The 25,882-nt window shown below is 39.9% G+C and overlaps 1 protein-coding gene across 1 annotated transcript in view; it reads left to right on the top strand.

Annotated features, from left to right (window-relative positions):
- babam2 (BRISC and BRCA1 A complex member 2) overlaps positions 1-25,882 on the top strand; it is a 166,581-nt gene that overhangs the window by 46,841 nt on the left and 93,858 nt on the right. The window contains exons 5-6 of the mRNA XM_079832471.1: positions 16,520-16,714; positions 24,487-24,561. Of these exons, the coding sequence (XP_079688597.1) occupies positions 16,520-16,714; positions 24,487-24,561 (270 nt within the window). The remainder of the gene's footprint in view (positions 1-16,519; positions 16,715-24,486; positions 24,562-25,882) is intronic.

Below are 25,882 nucleotides of genomic sequence, written 5' to 3'. Positions count from 1 at the left end.
AAAGCATTTGTGAAGCCACAACACACACAACCTTGAGGCGGATGGGCTACAACAGCAGAAGACCCCACCGGGTACCACTCATCTCCACTACAAATAGGAAAAAGAGGCTACAATTTGCACGAGTTCACCAAAATTGGACAGTTGAAGACTGGAAAAATGTTGCCTGGTCTGATGAGTCTCGATTTCTGTTGAGACATTCAGATGGTAGAGTCAGAATTTGGCGTAAACAGAATGAGAACATGGATCCATCATGCCTTGTTACCACTGTGCAGGCTGGTGGTGGTGGTGTAATGGTGTGGGGGATGTTTTCTTGGCACACTTTAGGCCCCTTAGTGTCAATTGGGCATCGTTTAAATGCCACGGCCCATGACAATGAGTTCACTGTACTAAAATGGCCCCCACAGTCACCAGATCTCAACCCAATAGAGCATCTTTGGGATGTGGTGGAACGGGAGCTTCGTGCCCTGGATGTGCATCCCACAAATCTCCATCAACTGCAAGATGCAATCCTATCAATATGGGCCAACATTTCTAAAGAATGCTTTCAGCACCTTGTTGAATCAATGCCACGTAGAATTAAGGCAGTTCTGAAGGCGAAAGGGGGTCAAAAACAGTATTAGTATGTGTTCCTAATAATCCTTTAGGTGAGTGTAGGTACTAACTCTGAACCTGCACCAAACCTAACCTTAACCTTACCTTACATATTACTTTATATTTATGATATTATCTTTAGAAAGTACACTGTAAGTACAAATAAAGCCCAACCAGCAGTTATTTTCCAATTTAAACTCTTCTCTGTCATGGGAAAGGAAATGCTGAATGGAAGGCCCTATGGTGAATGCAGTAAAACTTATTTTAATAGAATCTGCCGTTCTCTGAACACCTCATCTCCCTTTACACAACAATGCAATGCAGGGTGACCGCATACAGAGGCGGGCAAACCTGGGCACACTTTGTTAACAACCACTTCCTCTTCCTTCCTGTTCTGCTGAAGCAAATCCCAAAGTCAATGCTGCTATTACCGGTAAAGCCATTGACAGATATGGAACTGTGTGTGTGTGTGTGGTTCACAATACATATTTGTATATTTATCTATGAATGGTAAGGTCAAGCCAATTTTTCCCACTTGGGAAATTCTCTTGTTATCTGCATAAATGCATTTTGCACTTTGGTAGAGTTGCAATGTTTTTTTTGTGGGACGCGTCTTCATTTTTTTGAAAGCATCATGTTCATGTGAAGAGAACATCCTGGACCTCATCAGCCAAGTCCGCTTTAACACATGACAAAATCAATTTAGTGTGATCTTAAACTTGGCACTCTTTAGACAGTCTTCATGAGGAAAACTGAACACTTGCCCACACTCAAATTAGACGCTAGCTCAGATTAATTTAATACTCTAGATATTTCTCCATCTCTTTAATTTGCTGCTCAAGTTTGTTGCTATTCACTGGGGCTGATTGCCAGCGGCGCTACAAATTATATTAAGGTGCTTAAATATTAGCAGTACCCTAAATAATTATCTCTGAATTTCAGATGACAGCTCTTCTTGTGAAGAGAAACAGAAACAAAGTTTGAAAGAGTTCAACCTCAAGACCTTGTGTTACATTTGCTCCCTTTTTACAGGTTTTCCTGTTTTGTCCCTGTGCCTATTTGCTAAATTTGAAAAGCTATAAGCTCATGATGGCAGAAGGCATCAATCTACCCAATTCAGAAAGTCCTCTTGAGGTTTTATCAACAAATTCCAAACATTTAATTAGCTCACCCACAGATTGTGTTGTGACTGAATTATTATTATTTGGAACTGTCAGATGGGCTCTTTCCGTTTGGTGTGTGCGTGTGTGTGTGTGCGTGTGTGTGTGGGAGGTTTGTTCTGAAGGTGAGGAGGACTGGGTGTGCCTCTCGGGCGTTACTGAACCCGGAGGCGTCACGCCCACGGCACATCAGCCTTGGCCTAGCTCTGACAGATCAAGCTACGGGAACTCACACTCCCCTCTTAAAATACTCCCAGTGTGGCCACATAGTAGCAGACTTTAATAAAGACCTGCAGAACAGAGTCAATATCTGCTTCAACTATTCATTACATGGTAACACCTTAGTTTAGGGTTCAATTCTCACTATTAACTAGTTGCTTATTAGCATGCATATTTCTGGGGTATTGGCTGTTCATTAGCACTTATAAAGCTCATATTAATGCATGACCATATTCTGCATCCCTTAAAGGTGCACTATGTAACATTTTTGCAGTAAAATATCCAAAAACCATTAGGTCAGTGTTATATATTTTGTTTAGTTGAGTACTTACAATATCACAAATGTTTCCAACTATTTGTAAATCGTGAGAAATTGCTATTTTACCCAAGGAACCGGGACGTGTGAGGGAGTCGCCTGTCGATGGCGTCAGATCTGCGTTACTCTCGGTTTCTGGTTTTATTTTGCAGAAACGCTTTACTCTCACTGCAGTGTGAACAAGTGTCATAGCAGCCGCCGAGAGAACGCACAGAGTAACGCCATAACATCATTAACACACTCAGATGTGTCTAATATGATCAACAGAGCTGCGTTACCTCATACTCATGACCGGAAAAGCGGAGATGACGACTGTGGCATAATAAAAGTCCCGCTGCTCGCGAGGCATGTGTTGCGTTCATCTTATTAACAATCACTCCAGCGGTTCCTCAGCTCCACAACACTCGCTCCTGCTCTGCTTCAGACTACAGTAACGTTAATAATCACATCCATCAACATGATTTCTGCCCGAGTCCTATCCCGATTCTTTCCCAGCGGCTGTGAGGTGAAGACCACATGTCCCAAGATTCTGCGCTCAAACATGGCGTCATCAAACTACGCCTTTGTTTTGAACAGGCGACCTCTAGCGGACGGAAAAGTTACATAGTGCAGCTTTAATCTACCAATACCTAAACTTAAATACTACCTTACTAACTATTAATATATTAAAAATAAAAATATGTACTATTTCTGTCAGTGTTCCCCAGTGCATTGAACACTATGAAGCAAAGCGTCAAGCTACGTTGTTATTCAGAATAACTGAATTTGTAAGAGACAAATGAAGTCAATTAAAGTGAATTTTTGCGTATACAGGGAGTGCAGAATTATTAGGCACGTTGATTTTCTGATCATATTTTTTTTCCAGGCACATTTGACCAATTCCAAACCACAGTAATCCTAATAACTACTATTGATTTAGTATTTAATAATGTATAAGTGATATATAATTGTTCATGAAGGCTGGAAATGAAAATCACCTTATATTCAGTAAGTTCATTTTAGTCCATCCTGAAGTCCGTTTTGCAGAGATGGACTAAAATGAACTCCCAAAACGTACTGCCAGATTCTGGAAGATGAATTCTTCAAACAGTGGTACTAGAGGATGAGGTGCTGGTCCTTCAAGAGCCACTCTCAACCTATCTGTCCATAAAGCCTATAAAAAACCTTCTTCATGTATTTTACAACACTTCAGCTTGTGATTCTTATCTAGTGAGGGTCATTTTTTAGGATTCTTTACCTAACTGAAGTCTCTGAGATCCTGACACCTTCACTTCTGGAGACTCCAGGTAGGTTGCAGCTTTGGAAAATGGTGGCGCTGGAGACTAAAGGGTTCCTGATGGTTTCACCCTTAATTCTTCACCTTAATTCTTTTGCAGTTAACAGGTGTCTTTTCTCCGCCACCTGTTTTTGTCAGATCCTGCTGACCCAACGAGCATTTCACTGTCCAATGGTCATGCCTTAACTGCAATGTCTAGTATTGCATTAGTATTGCATCCTTCTCATGGGCATTTAATACTTTTTGACTTTTCAGTCTGAGTTAAATCTCTTTTTTGGCTCAATTTATCTGTAAAAGAAAACATGCCTAATAATTCTGCACACCTGAATATAAGGTGATTTTCATTTCCAGCCTTCATGAACAATTATATATCACTTATACATTATTAAATACTAAATCAATAGTAGTTATTAGGATTACTGTGGTTTGGAATTGGTCAAATGTGCCTGGAAAAAAAATATGATCAGAAAATCAACGTGCCTAATAATTCTGCACTCCCTGTATGTGTTAAAAGACACTTCTATTTAAATGACCGCCAAGCTAACCTCCAGAACATCTGATGCTGTAATTATAGCATAACACAACTCATAACTGACATAAAAGACTGTTGTTCAAGTCACATAAGAGAATGATGCCGGTTGGATTGTTGATTCCACATTTATTTGCACTAAATATCTACACTGTAAATATAATAAATAATGGATTACAAAAGGAAATTTAATTGTAATTATATAGATTATATAATTATATACGTAGCATAGTAGCACCCTATAATCTTATTTTATCCATCCATCCATCCATCCATCCATCCATCCATCCATCCATCCATCCATCCATCCATCCATCCATCCATCATCTATCTATCTATCTATCTATCTATCTATCTATCTATCTATCTATCTATCTATCTATCTATCTATCTATCTATCTATCTATCTATCTATCTATCTATCTATCTATCTATCTATCTATCTATCTATCTATCTATCTATCTGTGTCTGTCTGTCGTCCATCCATCTATCTATCTATCTATCTATCTATCTATCTATCTATCTATCTATCTATCTATCTATCTATCTATCTATCTATCTATCTATCTATCTATCTATCTATCTATCTATCTATCTATCTATCTATCTATCTATCTATCTATCTATCTATCTATCTATCTATCTATCTATCTATCTATCTATCTATCTATCTATCTATCTATCTATCTGTGTCTGTCTGTCGTCCATCCATCTATCCATCAAATCTATCTATCTATCTATCTATCTATCTATCTATCTATCTATCTATCTATCTATCTATCTATCTATCTATCTATCTATCTATCTATCTATCTATCTATCTATCTATCTATCTATCTATCTATCTATCTATCTATCTATCTATCTATCTATCTATCTATCTATCTATCTATCTATCTATCTATCTATCTATCTATCTATCTATCTATCTATCTATCTATCTATCTATCTATCTATCTTGTCTGTCTGTCTGTCTGTCTGTCTGTCTGTCTGTCTGTCTGTCTGTCTGTCTGTCTGTCTGTCTGTCTGTCTGTCTGTCTGTCTGTCTGTCTGTCTGTCTGTCTGTCTGTCGTCCGTCCGTCCGTCCGTCCGTCCGTCCGTCCGTCCGTCCGTCCGTCCGTCCATCCATCCATCCATCCATCCATCCATCCATCCATCCATCCATCCATCCATCCATCCATCCATCCATCCATCCATCTATCTATCTATCTATCTATCTATCTATCTATCTATCTATCTATCGTCCATCGTCTGTCTATCCATCCATCCAAAACTTCAAGCTTTTAAAACTTTGTCAAACTTTCTGGTCCGGCTTTCTAAAGCAAACTTCATAGTTTGTAATTTCCCATTAGATCTATTACAAATTTTAACTGTATATAGAGTAAGGGAACGTACAGTTAACCAATTAGAAGGTGTTTACAGTTGTATTTGTACAGTCTTTTACAATTAAAATTGGATGATATCATGTTTCAAGAGAATGCAGTTGGTTCTACTTTGAGGTAGAGTGTCATTCATTGAAAATGAATGTATTTTAAACACCTTTTGTTTCTACCGTGTGGTCAGTTTGTCGTTTCTGTGTAATGTGTGTAGGGAGGATGAGAAGTTACAGAATGAAGTGTGTGTGTTGAAATAGTCTATTGTCCTCTCTGAGGAAGAAATGGTTTCCAGGCAGACAGGACTTGGAATGACTCAGAAAGAGTGTAAATATTGCATCACTGTACCTGCGTAGGCCTTTTGTTTTATTGGCTGTATCTAGCGTTTTGCGACAGACTTGTGTCTCGATTGTATTATCTGGGGAGGGTAAAGTGACAGAGACACCCTGGGGGCCCTGGGTAAGTCCAAACACAGTTCCTCTTGACACAGCACATTCCTCCGTTTTCTTCTTCCTTAAATCTCTTCAGGCTGTTCATTGCTTCATCCTGAAACATACCTAAACAATATCCAACTTGTTTTCCGTCGCCCACTCATTACGGGAATCCTGTTGTTGCTGGTAACCATAGACGGCCCAGGACGATGAGGTCATTGCTGATGTAAGCGTCCTGCCTCTGCCCCAGCTTCCTCTCCCGGCAGAAAGGATGAGCCCTTCCCTCTCCAACACAATGCCATCTTTCTCCTCGCTCAGATTGATCTGTGGAGAGACATACAGACAAACGGCCAGACGGACAGAGAGAGCCGAGACTGTTATTGTCAACTCTTCTAACAGGCACAAGAGTTATGCATTCTTTCTTTCTTGTTGACGTGGCATGCAATTAGCTCTGACTTTTGACCCTTTTGATCCCAACACAGAAAGATCTTAAAATAGAGCAGTGACTGATAAAAGTGTCTAATGGAGGCGCTTGTGTGTGTGAACCGCTGCGGTTGTGTCATCGTCAGCTGGCTCATACCGTTTCTGGCATGAGTTTAGCTGCTGAATGCCTCAGATGTTTTCTGGGGTCATTTATGCTCAGTATTTGTGAGAAGTAGTCATATGAGAGGTTGTGCTTCACACTACTGTCATGCTTCTCATATGAAGTGATGTAATTCTCAGTTTCAAAACACAATGACGTGGCAATGGCAAAACGCTCTCTGGATCTTTCTAGCACAATGTTCCAGTTAGTGGAAAAATGTCTGTTAAACATCTTTAATTGAGTAATTGTTTAATTTAAGGGAATGATTTGAATCAGAAACGATTTTTGCACATTTAGAACAATTTGATTAGTTTCTTTTAAGGATTCTCTAGTTTTTAAGTGTATTCATAGTAGGGGTCGGATATATATAACTAAAATCTTAATTCACAATATTAGTAATTTTATTCAATGTTAAAAATGCATATTACGATATACACTCACCTAAAGGATTATTAGGAACACCTGTTCAATTTCTCATTAATGCAATTATCTAATGAACCAATCACATGGCAGTTGCTTCAATGCATTTAGGGGTGTGGTCCTGGTCAAGACAATCTCCTGAACTCCAAACTGAATGTCAGAATGGGAAAGAAAGGTGATTTAAGCAATTTTGAGCATGGCATGGTTGTTGGTGCCAGACGGGCCGGTCTGAGTATTTCACAATCTGCTCAGTTACTGGGATTTTCACGCACAACCATTTCTAGGGTTTACAAAGAATGGTGTGAAAAGGGAAAAACATCCAGTATGCGGCAGTCCTGTGGGCGAAAATGCCTTGTTGATGCTAGAGGTCAGAGGAGAATGGGCCGACTGATTCAAGCTGATAGAAGAGCAACTTTGACTGAAATAACCACTCGTTACAACCGAGGTATGCAGCAAAGCATTTGTGAAGCCACAACACGCACAACCTTGAGGCGGATGGGCTACAACAGCAGAAGACCCCACCGGGTACCACTCATCTCCACTACAAATAGGAAAAAGAGGCTACAATTTGCACAAGCTCACCAAAATTGGACAGTTGAAGACTGGAAAAATGTTGCCTGATCTGATGAGTCTCGATTTCTGTTGAGACATTCAGATGGTAGAGTCAGAATTTGGCGTAAACAGAATGAGAACATGGATCCATCATGCCTTGTTACCACTGTGCAGGCTGGTGGTGGTGGTGTAATGGTGTGGGGGATGTTTTCTTGGCACACTTTAGGCCCCTTAGTGCCAATTGGGCATCGTTTAAATGCCACGACCTACCTGAGCATTGTTTCTGACCATGTCCATCCCTTTATGACCACCATGTCCCCATCCTCTGATGGCTTCTTCCAGCAGGATAATGCACCATGTCACAAAGCTCAAATCTTTTCAAATTGGTTTCTTGAACATGACAATGAGTTCACTGTATTAAAATGGCCCCCACAGTCACCAGATCTCAATCCAATAGAGCATCTTTGGGATGTGGTGGAACGGGAGCTTCGTGCCCTGGATGTGCATCCCACAAATCTCCATCAAATGCAAGATGCTATCCTATCAATATGGGCCAACATTTCTAAAGAATGCTTTCAGCACCTTGTTGAATCAATGCCATGTAGAATTAAGGCAGTTCTGAAGGTGAAAGGGGGTCAAACACAGTATTAGTATGTGTTCCTAATAATCCTTTAGGTGAGTGTATGTATTTTATTTTATTTTTAAATAAGGTTCTTATGGTAATTTCTTAAAGGGATAGTTCACCCAAAAATGTTAACTATCCCATAATTTACTCTCCCTCAAGCCATGCTAGGTGTATATGACATTCTTCTTTCAGACGAACACAATCAGTGTTATATTAAAAAATATCCTGACGCTTCCAAGCTTTATAATGGGAGTGAATAGTCAAATAATTGTATGGATTACTTTTATAATGGATGGATGCACTTTTTGGCCTTCAAAATCCAATATACCAATTACTGCCATTATAATTTTTTTTTAAATAACTCAGAAGAATGTCATATACACCTAGGATGGTTTGAGGGAGAGTAAATCATGGGGTAGTTTTCATTTGGAAAGGCTTTCTACAAGGTTTAGGAGTGTGTTTATGGGATTTTTGACCATTCTTCTAGAAGCACATTTGTGAGGTCAGACACTGATATTGGACAAGAAGGCCAGTCGCTCTAATTCATCCCAAAGGTGTTCTATCGGGTTGAGGTCAGGACTCTGTGCAGGCCAGTCAAGTTCCTCCACACCAAACTCACTCATCCATGTCTTTATGGACCGACGCTTTGTGCACTGGTGCGCAGTCATGATGGAACAGGAAGGGGTCGTCCCCAAATGTTCCCACAAAGTTTTGAGCATGAAATTGTCCAAAATGTCAGGGTGTGCTGAAGCATTAAGAGTTCCTTTCACTGGAACTAAGGGGCCAAGCCCAACCCCTGGAAAACAACCCCACACCATAATCCCCCCTCCACCAAACTTTACACTTTGCACAATGCAGTCAGGCAAGTAGTGCCAAACCCAGACTCGTCCATCAGATTGCCAGACAGAGAAGCGTGATTGATCACTCCAGAGAACACGTCTCCACTGCTCTACAGTCCAGTGGCGGCGTGCTTTACCCCACTGCATCCCACACTTTGCATTGCATTTGGTGATGTAAGGCTTGGATGAGCTGCTCGGCCATGGAAACCCATTCCATGAAGCTCTACACACTGTTCTTGAGCTAATCTGAAGGCCACATGAAGTTTGGAGGTCTGTAGCTTTTGCGCACTGTGCACCTCAGCATGCGCTGACCCCGCTCTGTGATTTTACGTGGCCAACCACTTCATAGCTGAGTTGCTGTTGTCCCCAACTGCTTCCACTTTGTTATAATACAACTAACAGTTGAGCGTGGAATATTTAGTAGTGAGGAAATGTCACGAATGGACTTATTGCACAGGTGGCAACCGATCACGGCACCACGCTTGAGTTCACTGAGCTCCTGAGAGAGACCCATTCTTTCACAAATTGGGTGTCCCAATACTTTTGGCAATAAAGTGTATCTAGGCTAAATCGCATTGTGACAGAAAAGTTCCTATTAATCTCAAAAAGAATAAAGACCTTTTAAATCTTAAATCAAACTAACTGTATCTGAATTGCATTGCTGACCGTAAAACAGTTCATCTTTAGCTTTTCCATAGCAGATATCCACCCAGTACTAATATGATGAATAATGGCCGTCTTATAACTGTTTCACACACACACACACGTCTTACTCCCTATCAACGGGAGTGATGCCGAGCAATGATGTCATCTCACTTTTAAAGTAAGACTTAAGACATTATCCAGAAAATCACTCCTCATATGTTGAAACGTTGACTTTCTCATGACCCCCTGATCCTGTAAAGAATTTGAAATACTGTAACGGTGGAACACTTTTTAGGGTGTTTTTCAGGTCATTCTCGACCACGGTGGGAAAGATAAATGTTTAGCCCGTGACTCAATACAATGAAGTCTTTCATAAACTCAACATTGTATCAGTGACACTCAGGGCTAGATTTACAAACAGCTTGCTCCAGCACAAACCCTTTTGGTGCTAGGATCTAATCAGGATTTACTAAAGACACGCAGTGATAAATTAGCTTTCAAAAGCCGTGGACAGAGTTATTTTTGCGGCTGACCTTATTGCATATGCATTTGTTTTTTGTTTCAGACACAAAATTTATGGGAGGAGAGTATTTAAATGAATCATGAGATGATTTACTAAGGTTTACGCTTGTCAATTTATTGGTGTTTGCACCATTATTTACCGCCCAAAAATAGCATGTCTTAAACCAGACGCTAACTAGTAGATTGTGTTGGTCTTTATGAAAATGATCCGGCTCTGTCTGTGTTCTTTAAAGTGCGTTTCGTCAGTGAACCTTACACTCCCATTGGCGCTTTTTTGGATTTGCGCTTTCACGCTAATTTGCCCTGTTTAGTAAATCTGGCCCATAATATTCAGTGAATATCCTCTGAATCCATTGAAATTTGAATTGGATTGGGAAATGTTTAGCCTGGATGCCAGCCGTAATAGAGCCCCGCCCACAGCATTTTAACTTGAGCAGTTCGGTCTGGACTTGATCCATAGAGAAGTAATTATGCCCGAACAGAAACTGTTCAGACCAATGAAATTGTCAGGGCGAGCTTTAGACGATGATGGACAGATGATAAACAGTAACGTAATCATCCACGTCATCAAAGGCGCTTGGGTTGAATTTTTTCTAATCCTAAACGGAGAATTTGTTCGTATATGCATTCACCTTTACTATTTCTCTCAGAAATGATGATGGTGTTGGTAAGTACTCTGTGTATCCTTAAATTCTTTTTTTACAACACCGGCAAAGATCGTTTACACATCTTTTTCTTCTAACGTTACTTATTCCAGCGTGCGGGTAGACAGGGTTGCCAAGTTTTTATAACAAAACCCGCCCAATTTCTACTCAAAACTAGTCAAAAACAAGCCCAATAGCTTTCCGGGGGGTTCTCCGGAAAAAAATGGCATTTGGGGGGTAAAATATGTTATTTTGGCAGGGCTGCCTGCTAAAATTCGCATTCCTGGGTCTGTATATCACATAATTGGGGTCGCTGGACTTGGCAACACTGTGCAGTTGAGTTCTGTTGACATTTGACAACTAACGTTATGCGTCCCTCCGTTGCTCTGATTGGTTGTGGGTCTATCCAATTGAGGTCTTTCCTGGTTCGGTTGAAACACGCTTCATAATCACAGCCCAACGGAGCAGTATCAGACTCAAATTCTGACAAGAATTGAGTATGACGACGTCAGGCTAGGAAATGTACGCTTCTGCTGCACGCTGCTTTTGCAACCCACCTCCTCCCCAGCTCCTCCTTAAACTGTTTAACTTAATCAATGTCATTCTGTTGTCATTGATGCATACTCTGTTCTAAATGGGGGATTTGCTCTGCCCTCCCAGTTTAAAATGGGAGGTTGTCCCCAGAATCTGCTGCTGTTCCCTGTCTTGGCTTTTCATGGAGCGCATGAAAAGAATTGGGAATTTAGAACAGAGCCATTCCGCCAAATGTAAATTTTTAGCAAAATATGCAATAAAAAGTTGACAAAATGTTTGTCTATGGTGTTTTCGACTTAAGTGGACTGGTCTGAAATAGTATTAGGTGATGCAGAAAAAAGAAAGTTCACTATTTTATTTTCTGATGATTAATTTGATGTTCACTGATATGGTTTTTGCACAAAAAATAAATGAGAACAAGGGGTTCACCGAAATTTCGGCCGAAAATGGCATTATCGGTTTCGGGCCGAAATAAAAAAAACAGTCGAAAATGTAAACCGAAAATGAATGTCACCCGCCCCTCCCATCCGTGCGCAAACGCTTAGGTTTCACTCACGATCGAGCTGTTATCAAGCGCCGCGTCTGCCTATCAAAGATTAAGCATGTCAGCGATATGAGAACAAATAGAGACGTATCAGCTGAACTACCCATTGCCAGAAGCGACAATCCCCTCGACTACTGGCGCACGAATGAAGGCTGCTTTCCATTGCTTGTGCGGATTGCACGCAGGTATTCATCTGCCCCAAGCAGGGTTGCCAAGTCTGTGGTTGAAGCGACCCCAATTATGTGATATTTAGACCCAGCAATGCGAATTTTAGCAGGCAACCCTGCCAAAAAAACCCACATACTTTACCCCCCAAATGCCATATTTCCCGGAGAACAGTGACAGTCAGTGAGAGATTCAGTGCAGCATCTCATGTTCTTAATGAGAACCATTCTGTGATTTTGTGTGCAGTTATTCAGATAATTGTGGATAAACTGTTAAAAAACTATTTTTTTGATGGAACACAAAAGTTGAAGAATAATATTATTTGGTATTATTATTTATTTATTAATACAAATATTTTAGTTTTTTTTATGTAACTTAATGAAAGTTTGATTATTCTATTGGTTCGTTATTTTTTCATTTCAGATCCATTAAATTCAAGCAATTTATATTATATATTTATATATTATATACAGTATACATTTTTAAAAGAAGCCATTTTCGGCTACAGTTTCGGTTTTCGGCCAAGTGCATCCTAAATTTTCGGTTTCGGCCCAGAATTTTCATTGCGGTGCATCACTAATGAGAACCATTTTGATTTCACAAGTTTTGTTTAATTTTTTTTATGCTATATATACAGTTTTTATTTTATCCTTTCGCATTGCATGTAATGGAGCACGTGTTAAAGCATGTGTACCAACAGTTGAAGTGAAAATATTCTTTCAATAATTTATCCGTTTTGAAAATGATTTTTAAATATGTGAATAGATTGCTCTGCAACACTGATCATCATACCCGGTCGGTCACAGCTGAAGTGCTCATCTCTTATCTTTCCTTTCTGTCCCCCCCCCTCTTTTCCATCAACTAGAAGACGTTTTGATTTGATCCAAGAAATGTAACAAGCTCAGCTGTATGCTGTGGGTTGTGCTGTTAATGAGTTGTGTAATGTGTGCCTCAATGAACAGACGGCGTGCTCTGTCCCCAATCTTCTCTTCTGCTCGTACGTGACTCAGTCGGGCTCGTAGATGGAGTGATGCATGGGAGCGATGAAAATCAAGCCGAAATTTCATTGCCGTCATTTAAAAATCCAAGACAGCGTGTGACAAACTCATTTGAACGCAGCCTGCGTTTGTTTGTGCCTCGCAATGACAGCAATACTTATTTGTTTGTCTTATTCTTAACCCTTGCCTTTAAGCGAGGTACGTGCAATGTTTATTTACTAGCTTGCTAAAATTTAATATTCTGCATTTTATTTTCAGTCAGTGTCACTAAAATTTAATTTCAACTTGTGTACGGATCACGCATCAGCGAGCAATTGGGCCTCGGAGACAGAACTGGCTGTTGGGTGGAATTAGGCCAGTGAAAAGAATGGTGGAGCACTTCGTGAAAAGGTGGCAATTTGGTTTTTGCCCCCTCGCTCTGAATTTGCATACCTGTGCACTGCTCCAGTCAGGGAAGCTCATGCAAATTGGGATCACCTATGCAAATGAGGTCAGCCTGTAGGAGGAGAGGAGGAAAGGCAAGTAGACCGTGTTGGCATGCAGGCCTTTTCCCGCTCACGCAGCCCGCAAGAACACGGCAATGCAAACTCTGTGATGGGCATACACCCACTCGACTCACTTCTTTCCCTAATAGCGGAGCGCTTGCAGTAAGAGAGACTGGAAATAGCCTGCTCTTGGTGGCCGTCTGAACCTTCAAAAATCTCGATTTCTTACCAAACCATTGTTCCCTGCGTGCATTAAACATATGGCACAGACTCAAGGTCTTGTGCTGTCTTATCGGAGAACTGCAAAAACAGTGTTTCCTCTCTTTTAGTGCCTTCATTTCCCATGCTTTGAGGCACATTGTTAGAATGCCTCGGCAAGAAGCGGAGCTGGAACCCTTCGTCTTTTGCCGTCTGCACTTGGGATGCTTGGAGTCGGGAGATGAAAGCGTCCTCGCTGGTGCGGGATATCCTGTGGTGTTGCCATTTGCCTCGAGATGGTTGGGAGGGGGTTGCAAAAAGGCGGAAACCACCACATCAAGTTGACATTGTGACAATAAAGGGTGATTAGAAGACCCCGGCTCAGCATATTAGAAACTGCCACCTGCATTCAAATCTCTAAAAGCCTTTTGCAGTCTAAGCATACAGTCTGAATTTAATGCCTGTTCCTTATGATACACCCTTGCATCATATCTGACTCACAATGAGTCATTCAAAGATGATTTTTGATAACTTCATGATTCATCAAGCTTGTTTAGGGTTCTAGTAACCTGTTGTACTCTGAGAGTATAAATCTGTTCAAGCATTAAAGCATCGCACTTGTATTGAGGTTATTTCCCTCGAGAGTCTGGATATTCTGAACTGTTTGTTTAAAGTCACCATGAAATCAAAATGAACAATTCTTATTTTTGTTATGGAATGTTACAGTGTTTATTATGATTTATCCGTGCACATCTTAAAAAAATCATCAAAATGATCAAGTGTCACCCTACATATTTTCCTAATTCGAGAAGCTGTTTCACTCGCCTATAACAAGCGTAAGGATTTGAGAGCGTTTGACAAGGGCCAAATTGTGATGGGACGACTGGGTCAGAGCATCTCCAAAACTGCAGCTCTTGTGGGGTGTTACCGGTCTGAAGTGGTCAGTGTCTATCAAAAGTGCTCCAACAGTGGTGAACCGGCGACAGGGTCATGGGCGGCCGAGGCTCATTGATGCACGTGTGGAGCGAAGGCTGGCCCGTGTGGTCTGATCAAACAGACGAGCTACTGGAGCTCAAATTGCTCAAGAAGTTAATGCTGGTTCTGATAGAAAGCAGTGTTAATTTTGACAACAAATTTTTATTTATTTTTAGTCATAGTCTTTTGACTAAAATGCCATTTAGTTTTAGTCATATTTTAGTCACCCTAATTGTTTTTAGTTTTAGTCTAGTTTTAGTCGACTAAATATCATAAGATTTTAGTTGACTAAATACAGTAGATTTAGTCTCCTAAAATCTAATGAGTTAAGTTAAATTGTAATACATTAAAGGGGCTATATGCAACTTTTTCCCCAAAATAAACGTAACAATAGCCTTTCTATTTTACCATTTATGACTCAAACATCTCCTGATGAGCATACTGACACCTTGTCCGCTCACAGTGGGTGCACCTATAAGCCTGTATCCTATTTTTCCTATTTTCTGGCGGGTAGGTTTTTCCCGCGCTGTCTGCGGATGTGACGTCACCACCGCTGCGAGAGCGAGCAGAAAATAAGAGCAGTTCTGTTTTTTGGCCACAGGTGTCAGTCGCGAGTTTAAATTTCAGAAAAACGCATATAGCCCCTTTAAGCATTTAAGCCTTACATAACCAACTTTCACTTGAACTGACATTTTGACATCATTTTGTTTTTGACATTAAAAATACACGAAACAGAGCTCAAATCACTTTTCTTTTTTTCTTTTTTTTAGAAACAGCTATATAGTTTTTATAACTTTGTATTTTAGTTTTAGTCAGTAGGCCATATCAGGTTAAGCTAAAGCTTCAAATAAGTTTGTTTATTTATTTATTTATTTTTAATTTCATTTAACATTTATTTAATTTCAAGTAATGAAGATTTTTTGAAATGGTTTTAGTTAACTATTATAACCCTGATACTTTATTGAATATGTGTCAAATACTGGTCTTTCCTCCTGACTATGAATTAAATGGGAATGAAATTAAATACAGTTTATTTTATAACCAAAAACGAATATATAATGTGTGACTTTTCATTACAAACAAGCTCGAAATACACAGGGACTCTTTTTTTGAAATGTCTGAGCCTTACAGTTGCAGGAGCTCATTCAAGTTCAGGAGATAAAATATGCGTTGTTACAACCGTTTAAGACATATTACTATATAAACATCGTAAAATAAACATTGTCATTATTCATCAGCATTAGTTCATAAACAATTGCCTGGCATAAATGTGCGCTATTCATTGGTTGTGAGCCGCTCTGGAGCGCTGGATTGGGGATGCGTGAGCCTGTAGAAGCGCAACAGCGCCGTGTTTTCCAGCGGTTAGATCAGTTCAAATCAAATGTGCGCATCTGTTACACAGGACATCAGTTCTGACTGGATCTCTTCCCTAATTGTCCCTACCTAACATTTTCGTCTCGTTTTTATTTGTTGACGAAAATGACAGTTGATTTTCGTCATAGTTTTTGTCATCCAACACTAGTTTTTATTTAGTTGTCGTCTCGTTTTCGTCAGTGAAAAAAGGTCGTTTGGCGAAAATTATGACGAAAATTATTCGTCAACGAAATTAGAATACACAGTGCAGCGCAGGTTGTTGCGTATAGTGCTGCGTATGGACAAATTTTTTGGTAAAAATTGCCATAATGCAACAAATTTCACCCTGAAATATACACCATATTACAGAAATAAAATGCATTTTCAACTTTTAACAAGCTATTAATATTCACTTAAAAGGTTTGACAAAGCTTTAAAAGTAGACGGAAAAGTGCTAGATGTTTCTGTTTCCCCATCTACACTTTTTTTGTGTGATAAAATGCTGACTCCCACTCTCTTTTTCTTTTCTCTCCTCTGGCAGCACTTGGTGTCGTGGGATGCGGGTAAACCGGAGTGTCTCCTGCAGCTGGTGAAAGAGCTGTTGCAGCAGTACCATCAGTACCAGTGCCAGCGGCTGCGCGACAGTTCCCGTCTGCTCTTCGAATATGACAGCCTGCTGGAAGACCCTAACTATGGACGCAGTATGGAGATCTACGCCGGCCGCAAGAACAGCTGGGTACCTGTCCTGCATCACCTCATACATTTCCATTAACACACTAGCCCAATCTTTCCATTGCTATAAACATCCATACATTCTCTAAACTGCTTGTTCTGTGCTGGAGCCTCTCCCGGCATCTCAAGCCAAACGCAAGGAATCAATCAGCCTGGACGGATTGCCAGTCCATGTGATAAACATACTAATGCCAAATGAAACAAAAATATGCATATCAAAATATAACACAATTAGGAATTTCTAAAAATAACTGTATCCTACATACAGTGTTTTCACGGCACAAGTTTAGTGATTGTCAAACACAACTGAATGAATTCATGCACACAATTGCATTAAAGGGTTAGTTCACCCAAAAATGAAAATTCTGTCATTAATGACTTACCCTCATGTCGTTGGACACCCGTAAGACCTCCGTTCATCTTCGGAACACAAATGAAGATATTTTAGTTGAAATCTGATGGCTCTGAAAGGCCTCCATTGGCACAATGGCACGGTTCACTCTCAAGACTCTTAAAAGGTACTAAAGACGTCGTTACAAAGTCCATCTCACTACAGTGGTTCTACAATAACTTTATGAAGCGACGAGAATAGTTTTTGTGCGCAAAAAAACCCTAAAAAACGACTTATATAGTGATGACCGATTTCAAAAAATGGCATCATGAAGCTTCGAAGCGTTATGAATCAGTGAGTCGATTCAGCAGTTTGGATCGCCAAATTTCAGCAGTTTGGCGGTTTGACACACGATCCGAATCATGATTGGGTGTCGAACGATAAGAGGGTAAGTAATTAATGACAGAATTTTCATTTTTGGGTGAACTAACCCTTTAAGTGAAACTGTTTGTCTTTACTATAAGCAAGTCGTCTTCGGGGCTGGACTTGGGCTAAAATTCGTCCCCAAAAAAACTTTTTTTTTTTCATTCTGGTTTCAGATTTCTGAGGTGTCCTTACTAAAAGGACACTTGTTAAAGATAAATAAATGTTAATAAAGTTATTTTATAATAAGAGTATATTAAAAGCGCTGAAAATAACAATAATAAAGTCAGTAATTTTCAACCCAGACAGATGCAGTTGTAATCTAGTCAAGTCAAGTCAAGTCAACTTTATTTATATAGCGCTTTTAACAATGTAGATTGTTTCAAAGCAGCTTTACAGTGTTAAACAGGAAAATAATGCAGCATAATTTTATTCAGCTGTATAGCCATTCTGGAAAAATTTCAAGTATCATACAGTGACAGTGTGGGCTTTAGATCAATAATTTGATCAGTAATTTAGTTTAAATGGTTAATTTAGTTTATTATTTAGATGTATTTCGATGTTTAGTTGAAAAATTTAGTGTCCCCAACTGAGCACGCCAAGCCAGAGGCAACAGTGGCAAGGAAACCAAAACCCCATCAGGTGACCTAATGGAGAAAAATAAACCTTGGGAGAAACCAGGCTCAGTCGGGGTGCCAGTTCTCCTCTGGCCAATTAACAAACAGCGTATTATTATTATTATTCTGGCAGTTTTACAGCTCGGAGGTCATAATAGATCAGAATATTCGAGGGACCGGGGGCAACATGCTGGAGACGGGTTTATTGAGGATGATGTTGATTAAATAATTATTAAAGTGCAATATTCGAATGATCGGAGGCAACACGCTGGAGACGGATTTATTGAGGATGCCGTGTCGATGAGGCAGTTTCAGGGGGAGTCTAATCACGGTCTCCCAGACACTTCGGGGTCCTGTGTTGGTCTTCTCTGGGCGCAGGTCCACCATCTGATCTGGATACGGCCCGGATCCAGCTGACTGCAGTAAACCTCGGGATAAAACAGAGAGACTAACATTAGCGTAGATGCCATTCTTCTGATGATGTCACGAGTACATCAGGTGTTATGGGAAGTGTTCCCAGTTCCGGCTGACCTAGTTAATGCAGCCTAACAATCATTTCATTGAAAAAGTGTTTTATGTGTATGCCACAGTAAAGAGATGTGTTTTTAGTCTAGATTTAAACTGACAGAGTGTGTCTGCTTCCCGAACAATGTTAGGAAGACTGTTCCAGAGTTTAGGTGCTAAATAGGAAAAGGATCGACCGCCTGCAGTTGATTTGGATATTCTCGGTATGATCAACTGGCCAGAATTTTGAGACCGCAGTAGACGTGATGGAGTATAATATGTTAAGAGCTCGCTCAAGTATTGGGGAGCTAAACCATTTAGTGCTTTGTAAGTAATAAGTAAGATTTTAAAATGTATGCGATGTTTAATAGGCAGCCAGTGCAGTGTTGACAGAACTGGGCTAATATGGTCATACTTCCTGGTTCTAGTAAGAACTCGAGCTGCTGCGTTTTGTACCAGCTGGAGTTTATTTATTAAGCGAGCAGGGCAACCACCCAGTAATCTAAATATTTTATTTTTGGATTTAATGTTTGTGCACATGAAGTGGGGGTGGCATGGGATCAGTTGATGCTGTATTTAGCTTCAGATAATTTTTTTTTTACAATTATTTTAGAGCTCCTTGGATTATTTTTCATTTTCATAAAATTCATTTTCAATTTCATAAAATTTTATTACAGATTAATAAACTGTATGTAAGAAGTAACTTCTATTTATTTGTGTATTCTACTTTTCATTCACTATTACTTTAACAACATTGCCCCCACTAAATAGGCTATATATAACATTTTACAGGTCGGGCACTAGGACCTGGAGGAGCTTCAGCTGCTGTAGAGGCTGCCGCGTGCGCTAGAGAGTGGGGAGACGCGATTGTGCTTGTTTTGGGCTAGTTTTGTTGTGAAAACCTGGCAATCCTGCGTTGATTCACAAATTCAAGGCAGCATTTAAAAACTGTCAATATAAATCACCATACATGCAATGCACTTGCTTGTTTTCACTTGAAGAATGACCACACGGCTGACGTGATCTTATCGCTATAGAAGTCCTTGCACACGTGAGTTATTGCAGGCGCATATCAACACGTTATCATATCGGCAAGGCATATCCGCATAATTTTTTCATATCGGCCGATTTTTATATTTTAAGCGTTTATCGGCCGGTTCCGATGTCGTGCCGATAATATCGTGCATCCCTAAAATAGACATTAGATTTTTATTTAGTAGCCTATATTAAACAGCATACCGTCCACTATTACCAAAGCAGATATTTGGAGCACAGAATCGCTTAGCTCCACTTCAGGTAAACTGACCTGAAATTTCATAAACTAATTGACTGAAGTGGTAATAATTGTCTGCTTCATTTCCTCCAAATTTTAAAGTCCACCTTTGCAATTTGGGAATTAACAGTACTAATTTGTTAATAAGCTGGCACTTTTATACTGTGCTACTGTGAGTTTGCTTATTAAAAGCATATATTTCCTGGAACAACCTGAGGTTAGGCCTTATTCAAGGATTCAGTGGTGACTGGTAATCGCTCATCCCATTTTGGGGATGAACCGACAACCTTATGTATGTGCTGAGCTGTTAAAGGGTTAGTCCACCCAAAAATGAAAATTCTGTCATTAATTACTCACCCTTATGTCGTTCGACACCCGTAAGACCTCCGTTCATATTCGGAACACAAATGAAGATATTTTTGTTGAAAGCTGATGCTGAGAAAGGCTTCAGACAGGCCTCCATTGGCATTCTGTACATTGACACTCCCAAGACCGATAAAAGGCACTTAAAATGTCGTTACAAAGTCCATCTCACCACAGTGACTCTACAATAATCTTACGATGCGACGACAATAGTTTTTGTGCGCAAAAAAAAATCTAAATAACACCTTTATCCAACTTGTTACTGCCTTCCGTGTGTGCCTCCACGACGCATGCGCAAGAATATGACGTAGCGCCGGCGTTCGGGAATCCATGAAATGCACACTTAAGCCCCATTTTGAGCACTACGCCGAGACCTAAAGCACGATCAATGTTGAATCCAACAGCTTAGACACGCGCGTCTTCCTCTGCTCGTAAACAAATCGCTTCTGGGTCATCTGTCCGAACGCCGGATCTGCGTCATATTCTCGCGCATGCGTCGTGGAGGCACACACGGAAGGCAGTAACAAGTTGGAAAAAGGTGTTATTTTGATTTTTTTTGCGCACAAAAACTATTGTCGTCGCATCGTAAGATTATTGTAGAGTCACTGTGGTGAGATGGACTTTGTAACGACATTTTAAGTGCCTTTTATCGGTCTTGGGAGTATAAGTGTACAGAATGCCAATGGAGGCCTGTCTGAAGCCTTTCTCAGCCATCAGCTTTCAACTAAAATATCTTCATTTGTGTTCCGAATATGAATGGAGGTCTTACGGGTGTCGAACGACATAAGGGTGAGTAATTAATGACAGAATTTTCATTTTTGGGTGAACTAACCCTTTAAGAGCACGGACTATGGAGTGGGCCTGAGCATCAATGTCACAGGATGCACACAAGTGGGTTCTTGGTGAAGAGCAAAGCGAATTGCACAACCGAACACACACTCCCTCACAAATGGACACGCAGAGGGTTCCGTAATATGGTCGTGTTTTTGGGAAGAGTGCAGTGTGTTGGGCTGTGGGCGTGTGTGTGTTGCTTCATGGGCTTCGGTCTTTAAAGGGATGTGGTGAGCTGTGGTCTGTGGGATAACAGACTGTGATTAGGAAACATTTGTGTAATCCTCATCTTAAAATTATGTGACCCAAGTTATGTATTTTATATGAATGTAAACAAGGGAGTCATGCAGCGAATTCATTCGAAAGTGAATATGACTATGGCCTACTTTAGAGAGCATTTGATGGGAATTTGAAGTGAACACTCTGAACATGTCTTGCCAAATGTGTACTTCACATCCATTTTAAATCGAATCAAAATTATACCTTGACAGTAGTGGCTTGACCAATGCATCAGCACAGTATTTGACAACAAAGCAGGATAATTATTGCTTCTAGCTTTTGCTGATAGCCCTGGTAGGGACAGATTACAGTAGGTTCCCTAGAGCACCAGCAGCTATGAGGACCCCCACCCTGAAACACGCACATCACCTTGGAGGGGGCATACAATACAATAAAAGGTGCCACTCAAGAGAATATTTCTGAAATCAACAGCTTTGTGTCAGTGAAAAACTTGAAATCTTACTGATATGGTTCTTCTCATTGACTCAATGATCCAGTTGTTGCTTAACAGCTAGAGGTGGAGATGCAGATTATGGGTCGTATCATACACCCGGCTCAATGCGAAGCAAGTGTTTTTTGTTCGTTTCAGCTCGACGCAGTTATCATTTTCACGGCCAGCGCCACATTGTTTAAATAGCAAAGGCACTAGTGCCCATCTGTTCACCCATGGGCGTGCTGGTCTGAAAACCAGGTGTGTTCAGGCGCTTTGTTGGCGTGTTGCTATTTTGAGGAAAATGAACAAAAACCAACAAAAACCTGGTCTAAAGTCAATAGCGCAGTATTTTTTGTGTTATTTAAAGGGTGTGTTAGTAATATGCACCTATAGGTCGGTGCACAACGCGCGTACACTCTGCTTATTACACACACAGGGACGCGCAGCAGCACACAAACATTTCTAAATATTAAAAATAAAAGGATTCCTCTCTGGAGAAGAGTTCAGTCTTTCTGCTCGCAAATTCCTCCATGTAAATAGCGAATCTGCCATTGGGCAAGCTCAACTGGCTTTTAAAGGGAAAGGGAGATGAGACTCTGATTGGTTTATTGCATGTTATGCCCCAAAACACACCCATGAATCATTAAGAGACTAGGTACAACCGTTTTGGACCATGCGCCTGGTGCACTGACCGTTTTTTCCATCATTAAACTAGCAAAAGTGGATTCAGACACGCTCTAAGTCAGGGTCTTAAAATGTCTAAAATTCAATTTTTTTAATTTAAGGCCTTAAAACGTCTTAAAAACGGCCAGATTTTCACCCGAGGTCTTAAATTTCATTTAGTTAGGTCTTAAAAAAAAGGTTTTATCCTCGTTCATTTCCTGAAACGCTGGCCGCAGAAAGTTATTAACGTTACACAGTAGCAAAAAAGTATCGAATCGTAGACTACAAAGCGGAGCTCTAGAGTCTTTGCTACGCTGCCCTCTTCGTTTCATCAGTCAAAATGTTTCTATCTTCTGTTTTTCCTACATCGCTAGCTTCACATTAGGGCTAACGATTACTTCTCTGAGGCAAATGTGGAGTTTCTGCTCGAGGGCGCCCTCTGGCTTCCAATATGAATGAGACGGTTGGGTAACAAATATGAAAAATAATACTTCTCTCTAAATACATTTATATGACAATCCATATGTTTTTTTCCAATGTACAGTTTTTCCCCCACAGTAGATGCATAAGAGGCTCATATTTCATATTAAATACATAGACTTTAAGAAATTGATATCACAGATAAAAAGCATAGATTTTTTTAAATTTAATTTTTACAATAAATCTTTAGACCTTTCTAATGATTTTTAGTCATATGCTGTCTGCATATTAACAGGTAACTCAGCAGTTTTTTGGGAAAATAAGTGTTCTGTAAAATATAAATGTTATTAGTAGTAGTATTATTATTATATTGTTATATTTATTCTTAAATACTCTATTTTTAATTTTTAAATTATTAAAATGTTATTGTAATAGTAATATTTCTAATTTTGTTAAATATTTGTATTTATCGAATATAATAATAATTATTATTAGTCTCATTAATATATAAACATTAATATATAAAATGTTATATGCATACACTTTTCATTTGCAAAAAAAACAAACATCCCTAGTTTGGAGTAGCCTGTTCAATCTCTATTAGCCTATTAATATGCTGTTTTGTACTCTATTTTATTTGAGGGCAAGTTTGTTTTAGCCTATTTTCATTTTGCGCCTAAGGTTTTGGGCATTTGGCACCTTGTTGGCTGTGGAGGGTTACTAATGTCATTGCTTTATCTGTAAATTAAGTTAATGCTTTTTCAATGACTGAATTAATTGAAATAAAATGATTTTTTTTTTTTAATTTCTTTGATTTAAATAATTTTGTTAATGCGTCGTATAGGTCTTAATTTTTAATCTTTATGGTCTTAAAAAGGTCTTAAATTTGACTTACTGAAACCTTCAAGAACCCTACTAAGTGCACCTGCACCATGCGCTCAGAACGTTTTAAATAGGGCCCTACAAGTGAATACTGATTTAAATTTTGTCTTTTGAATCTTATAACTTTAGAAAAACCTGGTCCAGTAGAATAGGAAAGTCTATAGTTGCATCCCAAACGATGCACTATGTACTCAACCGTGTAATGGATGGATTTCATAAGGTTATTTTGCCATTCAACATAGAGTCTGTTAGCCCCTCCCCCTCCGCCACGGTTCGGTTAATTAAGTGCCCTTTTTCTACTTGGACTTTTCAGTGAGAACACACTACACACACTATTTATACTACAAAACGGCATAGAATAGTGCATAAGTCCTCCATCCATCCATCAATTTTCCAAGCCACTTGTCCTATGTTGGGCATTGTCCTATTCCAGCATCTCGGGCTGCCAGCATCTTGGGATGTCCAGTCCATCGAAGGGCTATCACAAATGTATGGATGTCTTTTATGCAGCGTTTACATCCTTTATGAAGCGTGAAAGCCTCCGTCCCCATTCATTTTAATGTGATGGAAAAGAGCAATCAGTGCAATTCTTTTTCCTGTCAAATGGGTTTGGGACAAAATGACTATGAAAAAACAATGGCAATGATGTTAAATGATTCCTTTAACAAGTAGGTTACTGTGTGAGGAATGTTACAGAATGTGTGTGTGTGTGTGTTCACTATTTAATGCTCTTTATGTTCTTTTTTTCTTCTTATAGACGGGGGAGTTTTCTGCTCGATTCCTTCTCAAACTGCCTGTGGATTTTAGCAACATTCCCATCTATCTTCTCAAGGTTAGACACATCCATCAATGCTCACTCGCGGAAAGCACACAAGTATCTTTGATTTGTTTGGAGAAAAGATGTTTATCAATGCATAAAAATGTCGCCACAAAACGCTGCATTTTAAAGTGCATGTAAGAATAGGTCGCTCTTGTGCGACTGCTCATTCCTCTGCTCTTGTTTGTGCGTGTGTGTAGGCTGCGAGTTGACTAATCAGCAGCCTGTCACTCCCAATCAACTCTGAGCTGTGTTGTGTCTGCAGGCCCTCTCTCTCTCTCTCTCTCTCTCTCTCTCTCTCTCTCTCTCGCCTCCCCTTCCAGTCACCCTGTGTCTTGCCCTCCCTCTCCTTGGTTTTTTTCCTTTCCTATGCCGCACTACCATGTGTATGTTAGTGGGCATGTGTGCGTGAGAGGGCGTGTACGGCCTCGGGAGGCCTTTGCTCTATGGCCTTTCCCAGTCTGAGCCATGTTTGTCCTCCCCAAGAGAGCTGAAATGATGGTAAACATACGGAAAACAGCAGCCTTCATCAGCATCACCGTCTCACCATTCAGTCCCTCAGCAGTACACTACACTCACGCATAGACATGTACAGTTCACTCCCAGTGCACTCACACTCACTTTAGCTACAGGTCAGCGGCCTTCTGTAAGGTCGCCGGGGTCATTATTCCCACTTCATTTGTCGTGAAGCTTGACATATCAAGACCCAGGTATATGGTATGATATTTCAAAAACCCATTATATAATTGTAGCCTTTCTTCTGATTCAAAGAAGTGGTGTATGTACACTTAAAGTTGCAGTGTATTATTTCATTTACATTTAACATTTACGCTTTTATCCAAAGAGACTTGCATAGCGTTCAAGATACGCCGTTTATCAGTTCGTGCATTCCCTGGGAATCGAACCCATGACCTTGCCGTTGCTAATGGCATGCTGTACTACTATATCTCTCACCAAATTCTCAAATTATTTCTCACCACTAGCTGCACCAAATTATACTGCAAAAATATGTCAGCCCTCTTAAACAGATTTCAGTTCCATTTGGTTTCCAGTTTTCTGTGAAACTGTTGTCTTGATATTAGCAGGTCAAAGTATGTTATGCTCATCATGTTGGGATTTTTTTTTATTTACACAATCATTAATCACAGGAAATTTGTGCTGGGAAATGTTCCTCTGCCTACATATACTTTACCATGTAAATTTATTTTAAGATAGATTAAGATTTTTTTTTTTCATTAGTGCCTTTAAAGGGGTCATGAACTGGCTTTTTTATTTTTTTATACTGTTGTCTGAGGTCAACTTATGACGTTTGCGGGGTTTTTACATTCAAAAACAT

This window comes from Gobio gobio (assembly GCF_949357685.1).
Source record: "Gobio gobio genome assembly, chromosome: 13".
Classification (NCBI taxonomy): domain Eukaryota; kingdom Metazoa; phylum Chordata; class Actinopteri; order Cypriniformes; family Gobionidae; genus Gobio; species Gobio gobio.
The sequence above is the reverse complement of the archived record's forward strand: the minus strand, read 5'-3'. Positions and strand labels throughout refer to the sequence as shown.